Source organism: Rhinoraja longicauda, chromosome 5, assembly GCF_053455715.1.
Source record: "Rhinoraja longicauda isolate Sanriku21f chromosome 5, sRhiLon1.1, whole genome shotgun sequence".
NCBI classification, from domain to species: Eukaryota; Metazoa; Chordata; class Chondrichthyes; order Rajiformes; family Arhynchobatidae; genus Rhinoraja; species Rhinoraja longicauda.
In genome coordinates, this window is record NC_135957.1 from 55680718 (window position 1) to 55694876 (window position 14159).

Here is a 14159-nt window from a genome sequence, read left to right on the forward strand (position 1 = left end):
ACTACGGGTGCTGTACTGTAAGGAGTTTGTACGTTCTCCCCGTGACCTGCGTGGGTTTTCTCCGAGATCTTCGGTTTCCTCCCACACTCCAAAGACGTACAGGTATGTAGGTTAATTGGCTGGGTAAATGTAAAAATTGTCCCTAGTGGGTGTAGGATAGTGTTAATCATATCATATCATATATCTACAGCCGGAAACAGGCCTTTTCGGCCCTCCAAGTCCGTGCCGCCCAGTGATCCCCGCACATTAATACTATCCTACACCCACTAGGGACAATTTTTACATTTACCCAGCCAATTAACCTACATACCTGTACGTCTTTGGAGTGTGGGATGTGCGGGGATCGCTGGGCGGCACGGACTTGGTGGGCCGAAAAGGCCTGTTTCCGGCTGTATATATATGATATGATATGATGATGATATGTCTCTTGGGGTAGAAAACTTGTCTCCAGTATGGGTGATCCCATTTTCATTTTGTGTGCCTCAGTACTCTATGAAATGGCAGGTTAGTTGCTCAAACCCTACTTTTTGTAAAGTAGCTCAATGTGAGTTGCAATGGGGTTTTTTTGCAATCCTGATAAATCCCAAGTGAATTTTACTTTTTTTTTAACAACGGATATTTACATGGTGTAGTTCTATTATCCGAAGTTGAATATACATTAGGGAACTAATTAATTAAATTCAGTTCACGTGCAGACTGACAAAGCTGGTGCACAACTTCATCACTCATGGATTACATATTTAGGTTAGGTATTTATTAACATTTAGTCTTATCAAGCAGTATTGTTAAATTACTACTAGTAAATGCTACACTGGGAAACTTATGAGCTACAAATTTCTATTCACTGGAAATTTGATTAACACTGTCCACACACATTTTACTTGGAATCCATAATAACATCAGAGGTAGATGTAATGGTGTAATGGTGTAGATATTGCAGAATTTTTCAAATTGAAGAGGACAAAATTTAACCAGATCTTGCCTTTGAAATGCTCTTTCCTTCATTTTTTAAAATGTTTGATAAAATTTTTGCAAGGTAGATTTACTTTCTATTATCCACTTAGTTTATAGTGAATTACATTTTTTAAGAAGAATGAAATTAACTGTAAATATGGAAAACATGAAGACGACTTATGAATCAGCCTTGTTTGAAGATACGTTGAGGGTGTAGTTGAATTTGATTACATAAATAATTAATGGTCAATCACAACAATGTACAGCCATTCAATTTATTGAAAAATATTAAATCATTGCTGCAGCCTTTAAATTAATACCAGCGATATAAATTCATTCATTTATAACATTAGCATAAGTTTTTATTTTCCTGTCTGGTTTTTCTGTGGCCAAATGCAGCCTGATGAACAACAAAGATCTATATGTATGTATAACCCTCATTAGTATGCACAGGGTGTAATATTTGTTAGAGTATTTTCTTCGTAAGGCTCATATTAGCTGTCAAGTTTGCACAAAGGATGTGGAATTTTCTGACGTGGAATAATATTAGTAATCCTACTGAAAATACACTTTTCCCCTTAGGGCTTTAGCACCCAATGCGTGGACATCAGTGCAGTACAAGAGTGGTGCTTGCAGGGATAGTTACGTTAGTAGAGACAGAAGAAAGATATCTATTATTCCGCAATGTTTTGGAATTTATTTTCTTAAGTGGGAAAATAGGGAACTTTGAAAATCGAACAGACCTAAAATGCTGAAATTAAAGTCAATAAAAGAATGATGGGAAAATATTACTTTAAATCAGTTTTTTCCACTTTAATTTTGTACTTTTCTCCCCCAGGGAAATGACCCATATCCTTGGCCGCTATTTTCCTCTTACCCTGTACCAAAGTGTTATCTGCAAGAACCATTGAAAAATGTTGTACTAAAACAAGGTAAACATTAATAAATGAGTAAGTTCTTTGTTTTTATGGTCATAAAAACAGGTTGTGCACACTTAAAAATTGAATGTGACATTCTATCCAACAGAATTCTATCCAACAGCATTTCATGTTATTAAAATAAAGGATCAGTTTGTGTACAGTGCATTCAGAAAGTGTTCAGACCTCTTCACTTTTCCCACATTTTGTTACATTTCAGCCTTATTTAAAATGGATTCAATTAATTTTTTTATCATCAATCCACACACAGTACCCCAGAATGAAGAATCGAAAACAGGTGTTTAGAAATTTTTGCAAAGTAATTATAAAGAAATAACTGAAATATTACATTTACATTAGCATTCAGACCCTTTGCTATGACACTCAAAATTGAGCCTACCTCTTATTCTTAAACTGTGGCCCCTGCTTCTGGACTCCCCCAACATTGGGAACATGTTTCCTGCCTCTAACGTGTCCAACCACTTAATAATCTTATATGTTTCAATAAGATCCCCTCTCATCCTTCCAAATTCCAGTGTATACAAGCCTATTCGCTCCAGTCTTTCAACATACGACAGTCCCGCCATTCCGGGAATTATCCTAGTAACCCTATGCTGCACGCCCTCAATAGCAAGATTATCCTTCCTCAAATTTGGACCCATTTATCCCCACTCTTTGCTTTCTGTCTGCCAACCATTTTTCTATCCATGTCAGTACCCTACCCCCAATACCATGTGCTCTAATTTTGCACACTAATCTCCTATGTGGGACCTTGTCGAAGGTTTTCTGAAAGTCAAGGTACACTACATCCACCGGCTCTCCCCTGTCCATTTTCCTAGTTACATCCTCAAAAAATTCCAGAAGATTAGTCAAGCATGATTTCCCCTTTGTAAATCCAAGTGTCACGTCTGGAGGAAACCAGGCACCGCACATCACCTGGCCAATACCATACCTACGGTGAAGCATGGTGGTGGCAGCATCATGCTGTGGGGATGCTTTTCAATGGCAGGAACTGGGAGACTAGTCAGGATCGAGGGAAAGATGAAGGGAGCAAAGTACAGAGAGATCCTTGATGAAAACCTGCTCCAGAGCGTTCTGGACAGACTGGGGCGGAGGTTCACCTTCCAACAGGACAACGACCCTAAGTACACAGCTAAAACAACGCAGGAGTGGCTTTGTGACAAGTCTGTGAATGTCCTTGAGTGGCCCAGCCAGAGCCCAGACTTGAACCCGATCGAACATCTCTGGAGGGACCTGAAAATAGCTGTGCTTCGACGCTCCTCATCCAACTTGACAGTGCTTGAGAGGATCTGCAGAGAAGAATGGAAATTTCCCAAATACAGGTGTGCCAAGCTTGTAGCATCATACCCAAGAAGACTTGAGGCTGTAATCGCTGCCAAAGGTGCCTCAACAAAGTACTGAGTAAAGGGTCTGAATATTTATGTAAATATGATATTTCGGTTATTTCTTTTTAATTACTTTGCAAAAATTTCTAAACACCTGTTTTCGCTTTTTTATTATGGGGTATTGTGTGTAGATTGATGATAAAACAAAAATAATTTAATCCATTTTAAAATAAGGCTGTAACTTAACAAAATGTGGAAAAAGTGACAGGGTCTGAATACTTTCTGAATGCACTGTGCATCACGACAGCCAGAAAGAATGTGGTTGATCACATTTGTCACGTGAAAATTAAGAAATCCTATAAAGTTCTTATGTTTTGGGGCAGGATTCAAAATGCAAAATCAGCTAGAGATTATGTTTGTCAGGTAATAAGCTGTTGTATCCACATACTTTGCTGATTCAAAATGGTTTCCGTCTGACGCCATTGTTTTTCACAACTCACTGTGTGAAAAGAGTTTTTAGTTTTTAAAACTTTATTAAATTGTTTACTAGCTTTTACTGCTCCAGTAGATGTCACCCCAGTACCTCGTCTTACTCTTCATGACTTTAGATCATAATTTATTTTAAGGGTCGATTAAATAACATCTACCTAAAATTGTCTTTGACTATTTAATCACAATTTGCTGCAAGAGAGATCTGGGATCTGAGTTAACTGGGCAAGTAACAGTCTAAGTGATGGTTGCAGGACTCCAAAGTAAGCAAAAGCTTTTTTCGTTTTCTATATCTTTTTGCAATCTAGTTTGGCATGATCCCATTTTGGGTTAATTAAAGGAGACTGGCACATGTATGCCTAAGCAGATTTTAAGTTTGCTCGTCTGCCTTATCCTGAGGCTGTTGTCACATAAGTGTCCATACGAACTATTTCTAAGATTCTATGAGCAGTATTGTATAAATGCAAGTTCTTTGCACTATCCACTATCCTGCTGCAAACAATTGAACACACTGATTTCCTTTTATTTAAAAAAAGTAATATTCTGCAACATAACTTATAACTAGTTTTATTATTATTTAGATAATGAAGTTATCAAGTTACTGAAAATTTCAGGGAAACAGTCAGACTGGCTAGAATGCTGTCAGAAGCAGTTCCGTAAAACTATGACAACCAAACCTGAAATCATCAAAGGAAACAGTAAGTTTTTGGACAAGCATTGATTCAGCATTGAAAAAGCATTTCTATTATTTAATGGAAACTTTAAACATGTAATTTTTTTCAACAATGGAATAGATATTTTGCTTTAAATTGAATGCATCCCATGTTGGATTTATCGACGTAACTGGGTGAAAGTTCAGGATACTCGAGTGATGCTGGAAAACCTGAACTTAGGTGCAGCTGATTGTTGATGGTGGGGCACCTGCACTCGCCCTCTAATGCCTCGTGAATTCAAGTGTACAAACATCTGCAGATTTCTCAGTGTTTCTGCTGCAAATTTGTCTGTTTAACCTGGCACAATGCAGCAACCCCATTGATTATAGTTGAAAGAATCAGATGAAAAGGTATTTATTTCAAATGAAATAGACACAAAGTGCTGGAGTAACTCAGCGGGACAGGCAGAATCTCTGCAGAGGAGGAATGGATGACATTTTGGGTTGAGACCCTTCTTCAGACCAGACACCCGTTCTTCTCTCCAGAAATTGCCTGTCCCACTGAGTTACTCCAGCATTTTGTGTCTATCTTCGGTTTAAACCAGCATCTACAGTAACTTCCTACATAGTTTATTTCAATTGGTATCATTGAAATATATTTCTGTTTTGGGGGGGTTTCTGACAGAAATATGTTTTTGAGGTTTTTTTCTGACAGAATTTTGAACTATATTTCTTGTTTTTAAATGTCCTTGGATGATTTGTATGTTCGCGATGAGAGACCGAAAAACAAACCTGCAATGTCAGCTTTGATACAAAGTAAACTGGGAGCAAGGCAGCACTGGATCTTATCAATCAGCTGGAAGCTGGTTTTCCAGCAGAAGGCTGGCCCTTGAGGCCTCTTTCAAGTAAGCTGGGATTTTAAGACCAAAGGAATTGAGGAAAAAAACCCAGCAGAATCTTCCATTGATGGCTTGCCAAATCAATGGAAAATCAAGCTTTTTTTTAATATCCTTTTCCTTGCTTTGCAAAAACGATAGCATTCGAATAAGCACCAGACTACAGTGGTTCAAAAGGTCATTCACCAACTTTTCAAGAGTAATTAGAAATGGGTAATAAATCGGCCTCACCCACATTCTGTAAAATGTATTGTTAGAAATTATCAATCTGGCAGTATTCTGCCTCTTTAAAACAAAAATTATGCAGTGATTTCACAATTTTATTTATAAAACCTATTTAGGGCATAACGGTGGCACAGCAGTAGAGTTGCAGCCTTATAGTGCTTACAGCGCCAGTAGACCTGGGTTCGATCCCAACTACAGGTGCTTGTCTGTAAGGAGTTTGTACGTTCTCCCTGTGACCGCATGGGTTTTCTCCGATATCTTCGGTTTCCTCCCACACTCTACAGACGTAAAGGTTTGTAGGTTAATTGGCTTGGTATAAATGTAAAATTGTCCCTAGTGTGTGTAGGATAGTGTAAGCGTGCGAGGATCGCTGGTTGGTGCAGACCTGGTGGACCAAAGGGCCTGTTTCCCTGCTGTATCTCTAAACTAAACTAAACCAAACCGTCAAAGCTTGAAAATAAATTACAGCAGTGATAAACCTAAAATATGAATTACTGAATATATTCTCCAGGTTCCTATTTGAGAAAGCAACATTAAATCAGTCTGCTTCCCCATATTTGAAAATCCAAACCCAGTTAAAGATTAAACAAATAATTTCTCAAGAACCGATCACAAGTTTTATGGTACTAAACAGTACTGAATTTCTGAACCATTGGCAGTCATTGTGAAGAAATGAAAACATGCTAGGGTGATTCAGCTAGTTTGTACATCATCAGTTGAATACATTTTCACAAACAAGCAGTCATACCTCAGCAAAAGAGGTCTTTGATACTATAAATCAATCTGTTATGAATCGATGATCAGTAGCCTGATTTTTCTCCACGTGGAAATGTTCAACACTGGAGGACATAGGTATAAGGTGAGAGGGGGAATCTTTAATGGAGATATGTAGGACAAGTTTTATTGGCAGACGTGGTGGGGCCCTGGAATGCATTGCCAAGGATGGTGGTAGAGGCAGGTACAATATTGACATTTAAGAGGCTTTTGGTTAGGCACATGGAAATGCAGGGAATAAAGGGACATGGATCACATGCAGGCAGATGAGCAGTTCAACTCGGCATCATTTTCGGCTCAAACATTGTAGGCCAAAGGGCCTGTTTTTCTGTACTGTCTAGATCAGTGCTAATGATTTTTTTAAATTTTGTGGTCAAGTGATATAGCTAAATCCTTACTTCCTGCCACACGCAATAAAATCTCCCCATGAAATTTCCCACAGAAGCAATGATGATTGTGTAGATTTCTGACATAAGAATTTGGGACTAAGTTAGAGATTTATCAATGTGTTCAGGGGAAAGTTCTGAAGATGTGCAGGAAAGAAAACTGCAGATGCTGGTTTAAATTGAAGGTAGACACAAAATGCTGGAGTAACTCAGCGGGTCAGGCAGCATCTCTGGAGAGAAGGAATGGGTGACGTTTCGGGTCGAGATCCTTCTGAAGAAAGGTCTCGACCCGAAACGTCACCCATTCCTTCTCTCCAGAGATGCTGCCTGACCCGCTGAGTTACTCCAGCATTTTGTGTCTACCTTCGGGGATAGATCTGAGCTAAGCTAGTTTCATCTAAAGGGGACTTCCCCTCGATGCAATATTTTAATACTGGAGCAACTCATCGCATTGCAAGTAAAAGTAAGCAGTTGTGTGCATTTTTCTAAACTGAACTTCGTCTGGCTGCCATTTGTTTGCATTTCTGAACTTTGCAGGAATCATACACGTTTTTGATAACTTGTTTTAGATGCTGGAAAACTGATATATGAGTAGAGATTCCTTGTGTATGTTTTTTTAACAGTGGCACAATTAAATGAATCTCTGCTCTTATTGGAAAACTTTTTGGTAAATATTTCCAGACTAAAGAGGTAAATGGGAAGAATAACTAGTCAAACTGCTAGTTTGAAATAGATTTTTTTTCTGTGCTACTGACAATAAGACAACATCTTCAAAGAATCTTGTTAGAAAATGCTAGTAGGTGTGCAATGCAATTTTCAAAAATCTCCATTACTATTTTCTATAAAGATCGTCTTCTCCTTTGGAAGTAGTTGAAGGCAAGATTTGATTTATTTCATAGCCTACAGATTGCTTCAAATTGGAGGGAAAAAAATCAATTTTTGTTTCAGTTAAATAATAATTTGAAGACTGTTCTGACAAAGAGTTTTTAACATGAAGCATTAAATCAGATTTTTCTTCCCTGAGATGGGCCTCACATGCCGTGTATTTCCAGCATTTTGTCATTTTGTTTAAGATATAACATGTGCAATTATTTTTGATTTTCACAAGTTTACTTTATTGTCCATTAACCTTGTTTATTTGTTCAAACTTAAGCACTCGTTGAATTGCTGGAGAACGTTGTTGAGTTTCTCGTTAATAACCAATCTGAGTGTTTTTTCAGACCATACAAAGGTGAGTTACTACTTTCCCTTATCTACCTTAAAAACACCAAAACCTGAAATTGACTTTATCTTGAAGCACAAGAAATGATTGGAAATACGTTATTGTGCTTTTGTAGGTTTTTTTTTCAATAATAGAATTGCTGCAAAATATTTAAATGACTTATTTTCAGAATTTGTTTTGGGAATGGTAATTAGGGATTTGGTTGGACTTAAGATCGTAAGTGATAGGAGTAGAATCAGGCCATTCGGCCCATTCAATCATGGCTGATCTATCTCTCCCTCCTAACTGCATTCGCCTGCCTTCTCCCCATAACCAGTCAAGATTTTATGAGTCAAGAATTAAAATGTGGATTTGAAAATTGCTCTATAAAACTCCGAGGATAATAGGATTAAATAATGAGTCGATACATATTTATAATGGTTTGATTCTTGAGAAAAGCAGCCACAGCCAGACATAAAAACAGCTTTTTTCCACGAATAGTAGTTCTACTCAATAACCAAAGTCTAGTCTCTTTTTTGCTCTGGTTTATTTTCACCCACATGTTAGACTGTAATGTTGTATCCTTATTGTTTTGATGTGGTTATGTTTATTCTTAATTGTTAACTGTATGTTTGTGTTGTCATTTGTGAGCAGAGCACCAAGGCACATTCCTTTATACTTGGCCAATAAACTTATTCATTCATTCATTCATTCATTCTACATACCATCTATCCAGGCCTTTCAATGTTCAGTAAATTTCAATGAGGTCCCCCTTATCCTTCTAAACTCCAGTGAGTATAGGCCCAGAATCATCAAACGCTCATCATACGTTAACGATCATCCCTGGGAACTTTCTCGTAAACTGCCTTTGGACCCTCTCCGAACACCACCACATCCCTCCTCAGATATGGGGTCCAAAACTGTTCACAATACTTCAAATGTGATCTGGCCTGTGCCTTATAAAGCCTCAGCATTTCATCCCTGTTTTTATATTCTAGTCCTTTTGAAATGAATGCTAACATTGCATTTGCCTTCCTTACTATAGATTCAACTTGCAAATTAACCTTTTGGGAATCCTGCACCTGCACTCAAGTCCCTTTGCGACTCAGATTTCCGAATCCTCTCCCCAATCTGAAAATAGTCTACGCCTTTATTCCTGCTATCAAAGTGCATGACCGCACACATTGCTAGGCAGTATTCCATCTGCCACTTTTTTTGCCCACTCTCCCAACCTGTCCAAGTTCTTCTGAAGACTTCCTGCTTCCTCTACAATCCACCCCCCCCCCCCCAACCTATCTTTGTATCATCTGCAAACTTAGCCACAAACCCATCAATTCCATCATCCAAATCATTGATATAGTAACAGATCCAACACCAGCTGCTGCGGAACCACTCGTCATTGGCAGCCAACCAGAAAAAGCCCCCTTTATTCCCACTCTTTGCCTTCTGCCATTTAGCTTAGCCAGCCTTCCATCCATGCTAGTATATTCCCTCTAATACCATGGGCTATCAACTTGTTTGGTAGCCTCACATGCAGCACCTTATCAAAGACATGTTGCTGTTGTCTTCCGTTATGAAGACTGACACAAAAACCGTATACAATTCATCTGCCATTTCTTTAATTCCCTTCACTACTTCTCCAGCATCATTTTCCAGCAGCCTAATTAATGTCCATTCTTGCCTCTCTTTTACTCTTTATATATCTTAAGAAACTTTTGCTACCCTCTTTTATATTGTTGGTTAGCTTACTTTCATATTTCATCTTTTCTCTCATTATTGCCTTCTGTTCGTTTTTTAAAGGTTCCTAATCCTCCAGCTTCCCATTAATCTTTCCAACTGATTCTAGTATAAATTTGTGAATTAATACATTAATGCAGTTTTTTATTTGGAAAACAAACAGATCTTTGGGTGTCTCTATGGAGTAATGGTTGAATTACTTCCAAATTCTTTGAACGGTTTTCTATAAAAGAGATACACGCACTCTACAGCGACCACTGGTTAAACCCTACCTGGACCCCCTGCAGTTTGTTTACCGAACAAAGATGGGGGTTGAGGGCGCCATCATCTACCTGCTCCATCGTTCCTATGCTCACATGGATAAGGCGGGAAGCACTGAGAGTTATGTTTTTTGACCAGTGCTTTTAACACCACCCAGCCTGCACTGCTAAGGAGCAAACTGATGAAGATGCGGGTGGACGCTCCATTGGTGTCCTGGATCACCAATTACCTGACTGGACGGCCACAATATGTCAGGCTACAGAACTGTGTCTCGGACATGGTAGTGAGCAACACAGGGGACGGCCCTCCCCTCCTGTTCACCATCTACATCTCGGACTTCAGATATAACTCGGACTCCTGCCACCTGCAGAATTATCAATCTGTGCTCTGATAGTGTGTGAAGAATATAATAAATTAAAGACTGGGAAAAACATGCAGGTAATTGGTGAGTGGTTCCCTGAAAGTGGTATCACGAGTGGATAGAAGATGGCCTTTCACATGCTTGCCTCCATCAACAAAGTATCATTGAATCAGTCAAGGAATTGAGTATAGAAATTGGGAAGTTATGTTCCATTTGTGAGAGGCTGCACCTTGGAGTATTGTGTGCAGTTTGGTCACCCTGCTCTAGGAAGGACACCATTAAGCTGGAAAGGGTATAGAGAAGACTTTACAAGGATGTTTTCGGAGTGTTTTGTATGTCTTTGGAGGAAATCGGAGCTCCTGGAGCAAACCCACATGGTCACAGGGAGAATGTACAAACCCCATGCACACAGCAACCATAGTCAGGATTGAACCCGGGACTCTGGCGCTGTAAGGCAACTCTACCGTTGCGCCACTGTGCCTCCCCTCATGCTGAGTGATCTTAGTTGTGAAGAGCTGAGCTATGTAGGCCTCAACTCTTCCAAAGAGGAGGAAATAAACATAAACCCCAGCAGGAGGTGTCGGCCTCTTGCTTCAAAGTAACCTGATACCACATCAGCAAAGTTCATAGATAAAAAAGTGGCATTATGTGCAAGGCTTTAGATACAACTAATATAATTACACAGAGAGTGGTGAGTCTGTGGAATTCTCTGCCACAGAAGGTAGTTGAGGCCAGTTCATTGGCTATATTTAAGAGGGAGTTAGATGTGGCCCTTTTTGCTAAAAGGATCAGGGGGTATGGAGAGAAGGCAGGTACAGGCTACTGAGCTGGATGATCAGCCATGATCATATTGAATGGCGGTGCAGGCTCGAAGGGCCGAATGGCCTACTCCTGCACCTATTTTCTATGTTTCTATGTTTCTAAACTTTCCCAAAGTGTTAATGACATTGTGAGACTTGAGTGGGGTGAAAATTGGCAAAAAAAGAAAAGTAATATGAAGTTATTCAAAACTAGTATTGCAATATGTACATTTTCATCAAGCCTGTTAGCAAATCTCAAAATGCAGTGTGATAATAAATGTATCAAATATGTAACATTTTTCATAAACTAGCATGAATTAAGATTATCAATGAGAAAGATTTAACCATGAAAACGCTAGAAGCAATGCATATGAATGCTGATACTGATGAAAAATGTTTACATTTTACTATTGAAAGGGGAAAATGCATTTTTATATTCTTTGTTGAATTTGTGATAATTATGAGAATTGATGATTTTTTAATGAAATCACTGGAAGCATTTCAGAAAGAGCAATAGGTAGCCAAAATGTGTTTTTGGTCTGAAGAATATGAAACAATTTCATTAGATTTATATCATTGCATGATTTTAACAAAAACCACATAAAGTTCAAATTCAACCATACATCGTGCATTTGCCGATCAACCATTTATAATAGGCTAAAATTGATGTTGCTATATGCAGGGATTGATTAATTTTGAAACAGAATCCAGACAACTGCAAATAAATTGGTGGAACACTGCTTATCTGTACTATCACAGAAGTCAAACCTTTTAAAATATTATTTAGATGCAAATTCAGGAACTTAGTCAGCACTATTGATGAACATGTTGTACTTTCATTTTTAAGCCGTGATTTTGAATTCACCTCAATATGATGAAATTAAGAGTTTCTTATTTGCCACATGAAAGGATCCTGAATAAAATTAACATACAGTTCCTTGTAGCTATATCTGCATCATAATTAACTGCTAAATTTTAGCGAGATTGGAATTTAGATTGGTCTGGACAGAAATAATTGGGAAGTTGCCTTTCATTGATAGGATTAAGACCTTGCTGTTAGGATCCCAGTTATTGAAATTATCGTGCTTCATACTTCACTAACATTACTCAGTTTATTGATCTCAAAAATTCACTTCCCAAATAAATTCTATGTGAGGAGGGGAATGCATTTCAACACCATTTATTACTGTTCAAAATCCATGTCGCTAAAAGCAAAGTGAGTTTCGTTTACTATTGGATTTTTGTTCATGAAAGCAAAATTACCTTTTTGAAAAGCGATGGCTGCATGTAGAGTTGATATGGAAACCTGATTGTTTGTCCTTTGATCTATGAGGCAAGAAATAAGAACATAATGAAAAGAAAAGATTGGCTTCCTTCCAAGAATGACAATTCAGTCTCCATTCTCCAGTCTCCATTCGCATCTCTACAAATTCAGTTTCCGTTGACACAAATCTGTTTCTTCAACTCTGACCAGAATAGATAAACCAAATAATCTCAATGGATTATATTTTCATTTGTTTGTTTTAATCACATTTGGAGTATTTCATACAGTTTTCCTCGCACTATAACATCCAAGAGGCTTTTAGATAGCCATACAGAAGTGTAATGAATAGAAAGATATGGAGCATGTGCAGGCAGATCAGTTTAACTTAGCATCATGTTTGGCACTAAGATTGTGGGCCGAAAAGCCCATTTCTGTACTGTCCCGCTATCCCTCTAGGCCCCACTATCCCTCTATGACAGAGCCGGCTGTACTTTTTGAGAAGGCTCTGCTCCTTCAACGTCTGCAGTAAGATGCTGCAGATGTTCTACCAATTGGTTGTAGCCAGTGCCGTCTTCTTCACTGCCGTGTGCTGTGCTGGGGCAGCAGCGGGAAGGCTGTGGATGCCAATAGGATCAGCAAACTCATCAGGAAGGCTGGCTCTGTCCTGGGGGCGGAGTAGGATTCATGGGTGGTGGTCCTGGAGGGGAGGATGTTCCTCAAACTGCAGAACATCCTGGGCAATACAGTTGACCCCTCCATGACACACTGGTCATCCTGAGGAGTACCTTCAGCAACAGACTGGTTCCACCAAGATGCAGGACAGAACGCCACAGGAGATCCTTCTTCCCTGTGGCTAACAAATTTTACAACTCCTCCCCCTTCTGTCATTGGGTTGACTGAGATTGACTAACCTCTCCCTCCCCCCCCTTAATCTTTGCACATCCCCCAAGGCTTTGTGCTCATCACTTTAATTGCATGTTTTTTTGTGTTTTTTATGACTGTTGGCAGATCAATTTCCCTCTTGGGATAAATAAAGTTCTATCGTATCGTAAGTCGCGCTCTCCCCCCCCCGTGTCCCGCTCTCCCCCGTGTCCCGCTCTCCCCCCCGTGTCCCGCTCTCCCCCCGCGTCCCGCTCCAGATGCCTCCTAAATATTGTTATTTCTGCCTCTACCATCTCCTCTGCCAGAAACTAGATACCAAGGATTCTTTATGGGAAAATGTACGCCCCATATATCCTTTAAACCTGCTCCCTTTCATCTTAGACCTACGGTCTGTAGATTTTGACACCCATACCATTGAAGCAGGCATATGCTATCTACCCATTACCTCTCGTAATTTTATGCTCGATCATGACACCTCCCAGACTCCTTTCTCCAATGAAAATAAGCCTTGCCTATCCAATCTCTGCTTATAATACTGGCCCTCCAATTTGTTTGAAACATTTGTGATCTTAAGGGAGAACTGACAAGAGTTCTGCAACATCCTCTCTTGCTGCTCTCCCTCTGTGTTCTTTATCTCTCGTTTCCCTCATCCCTAACTAGTCTGAAGAAGGGTCTCGACCCGAAACGTCACCCATTCCTTCTCTCCAGAGAAGCTGCCTGTCCCGCTGAGTTACTCCAGCTTTTTGTGTCGATCTTCAGTTTAAACCAGCATCTGCAGTTCGTTTTTACACATTTTGTCTGCTCCACTGCGAAATCTCCTCAAGGTATGTCTTTTGAAGAAGTTCTCTTCCTCTCTCCGACGAGAGTTCTGCAACATCCTCTCTCACTGCTCCTCCTCTGTGCATTCAGTGTTCTTTATCTCTCCACATCACCGTCTTTACCTCTCATTTCCCTTATCCCTAACCAGTCTGAAGAAGGATCTCGACCCAAAACGTCACCCATTCCTTCTCTCCA

General features: G+C 39.4%; 1 protein-coding gene across 3 annotated transcripts in view; it reads left to right on the plus strand.

Annotated features, from left to right (window-relative positions):
• Nucleotides 1–14159, plus strand: part of tbc1d32 (TBC1 domain family, member 32) — a 120023-nt gene that overhangs the window by 80190 nt on the left and 25674 nt on the right. For all 3 annotated transcript variants that reach the window (XM_078400176.1, XM_078400178.1, XM_078400177.1), the window contains 3 exons: nucleotides 1793–1886; nucleotides 4288–4404; nucleotides 7793–7870. In XM_078400176.1, coding sequence (XP_078256302.1) covers nucleotides 1793–1886; nucleotides 4288–4404; nucleotides 7793–7870 — 289 coding nt within the window. The remainder of the gene's footprint in view (nucleotides 1–1792; nucleotides 1887–4287; nucleotides 4405–7792; nucleotides 7871–14159) is intronic.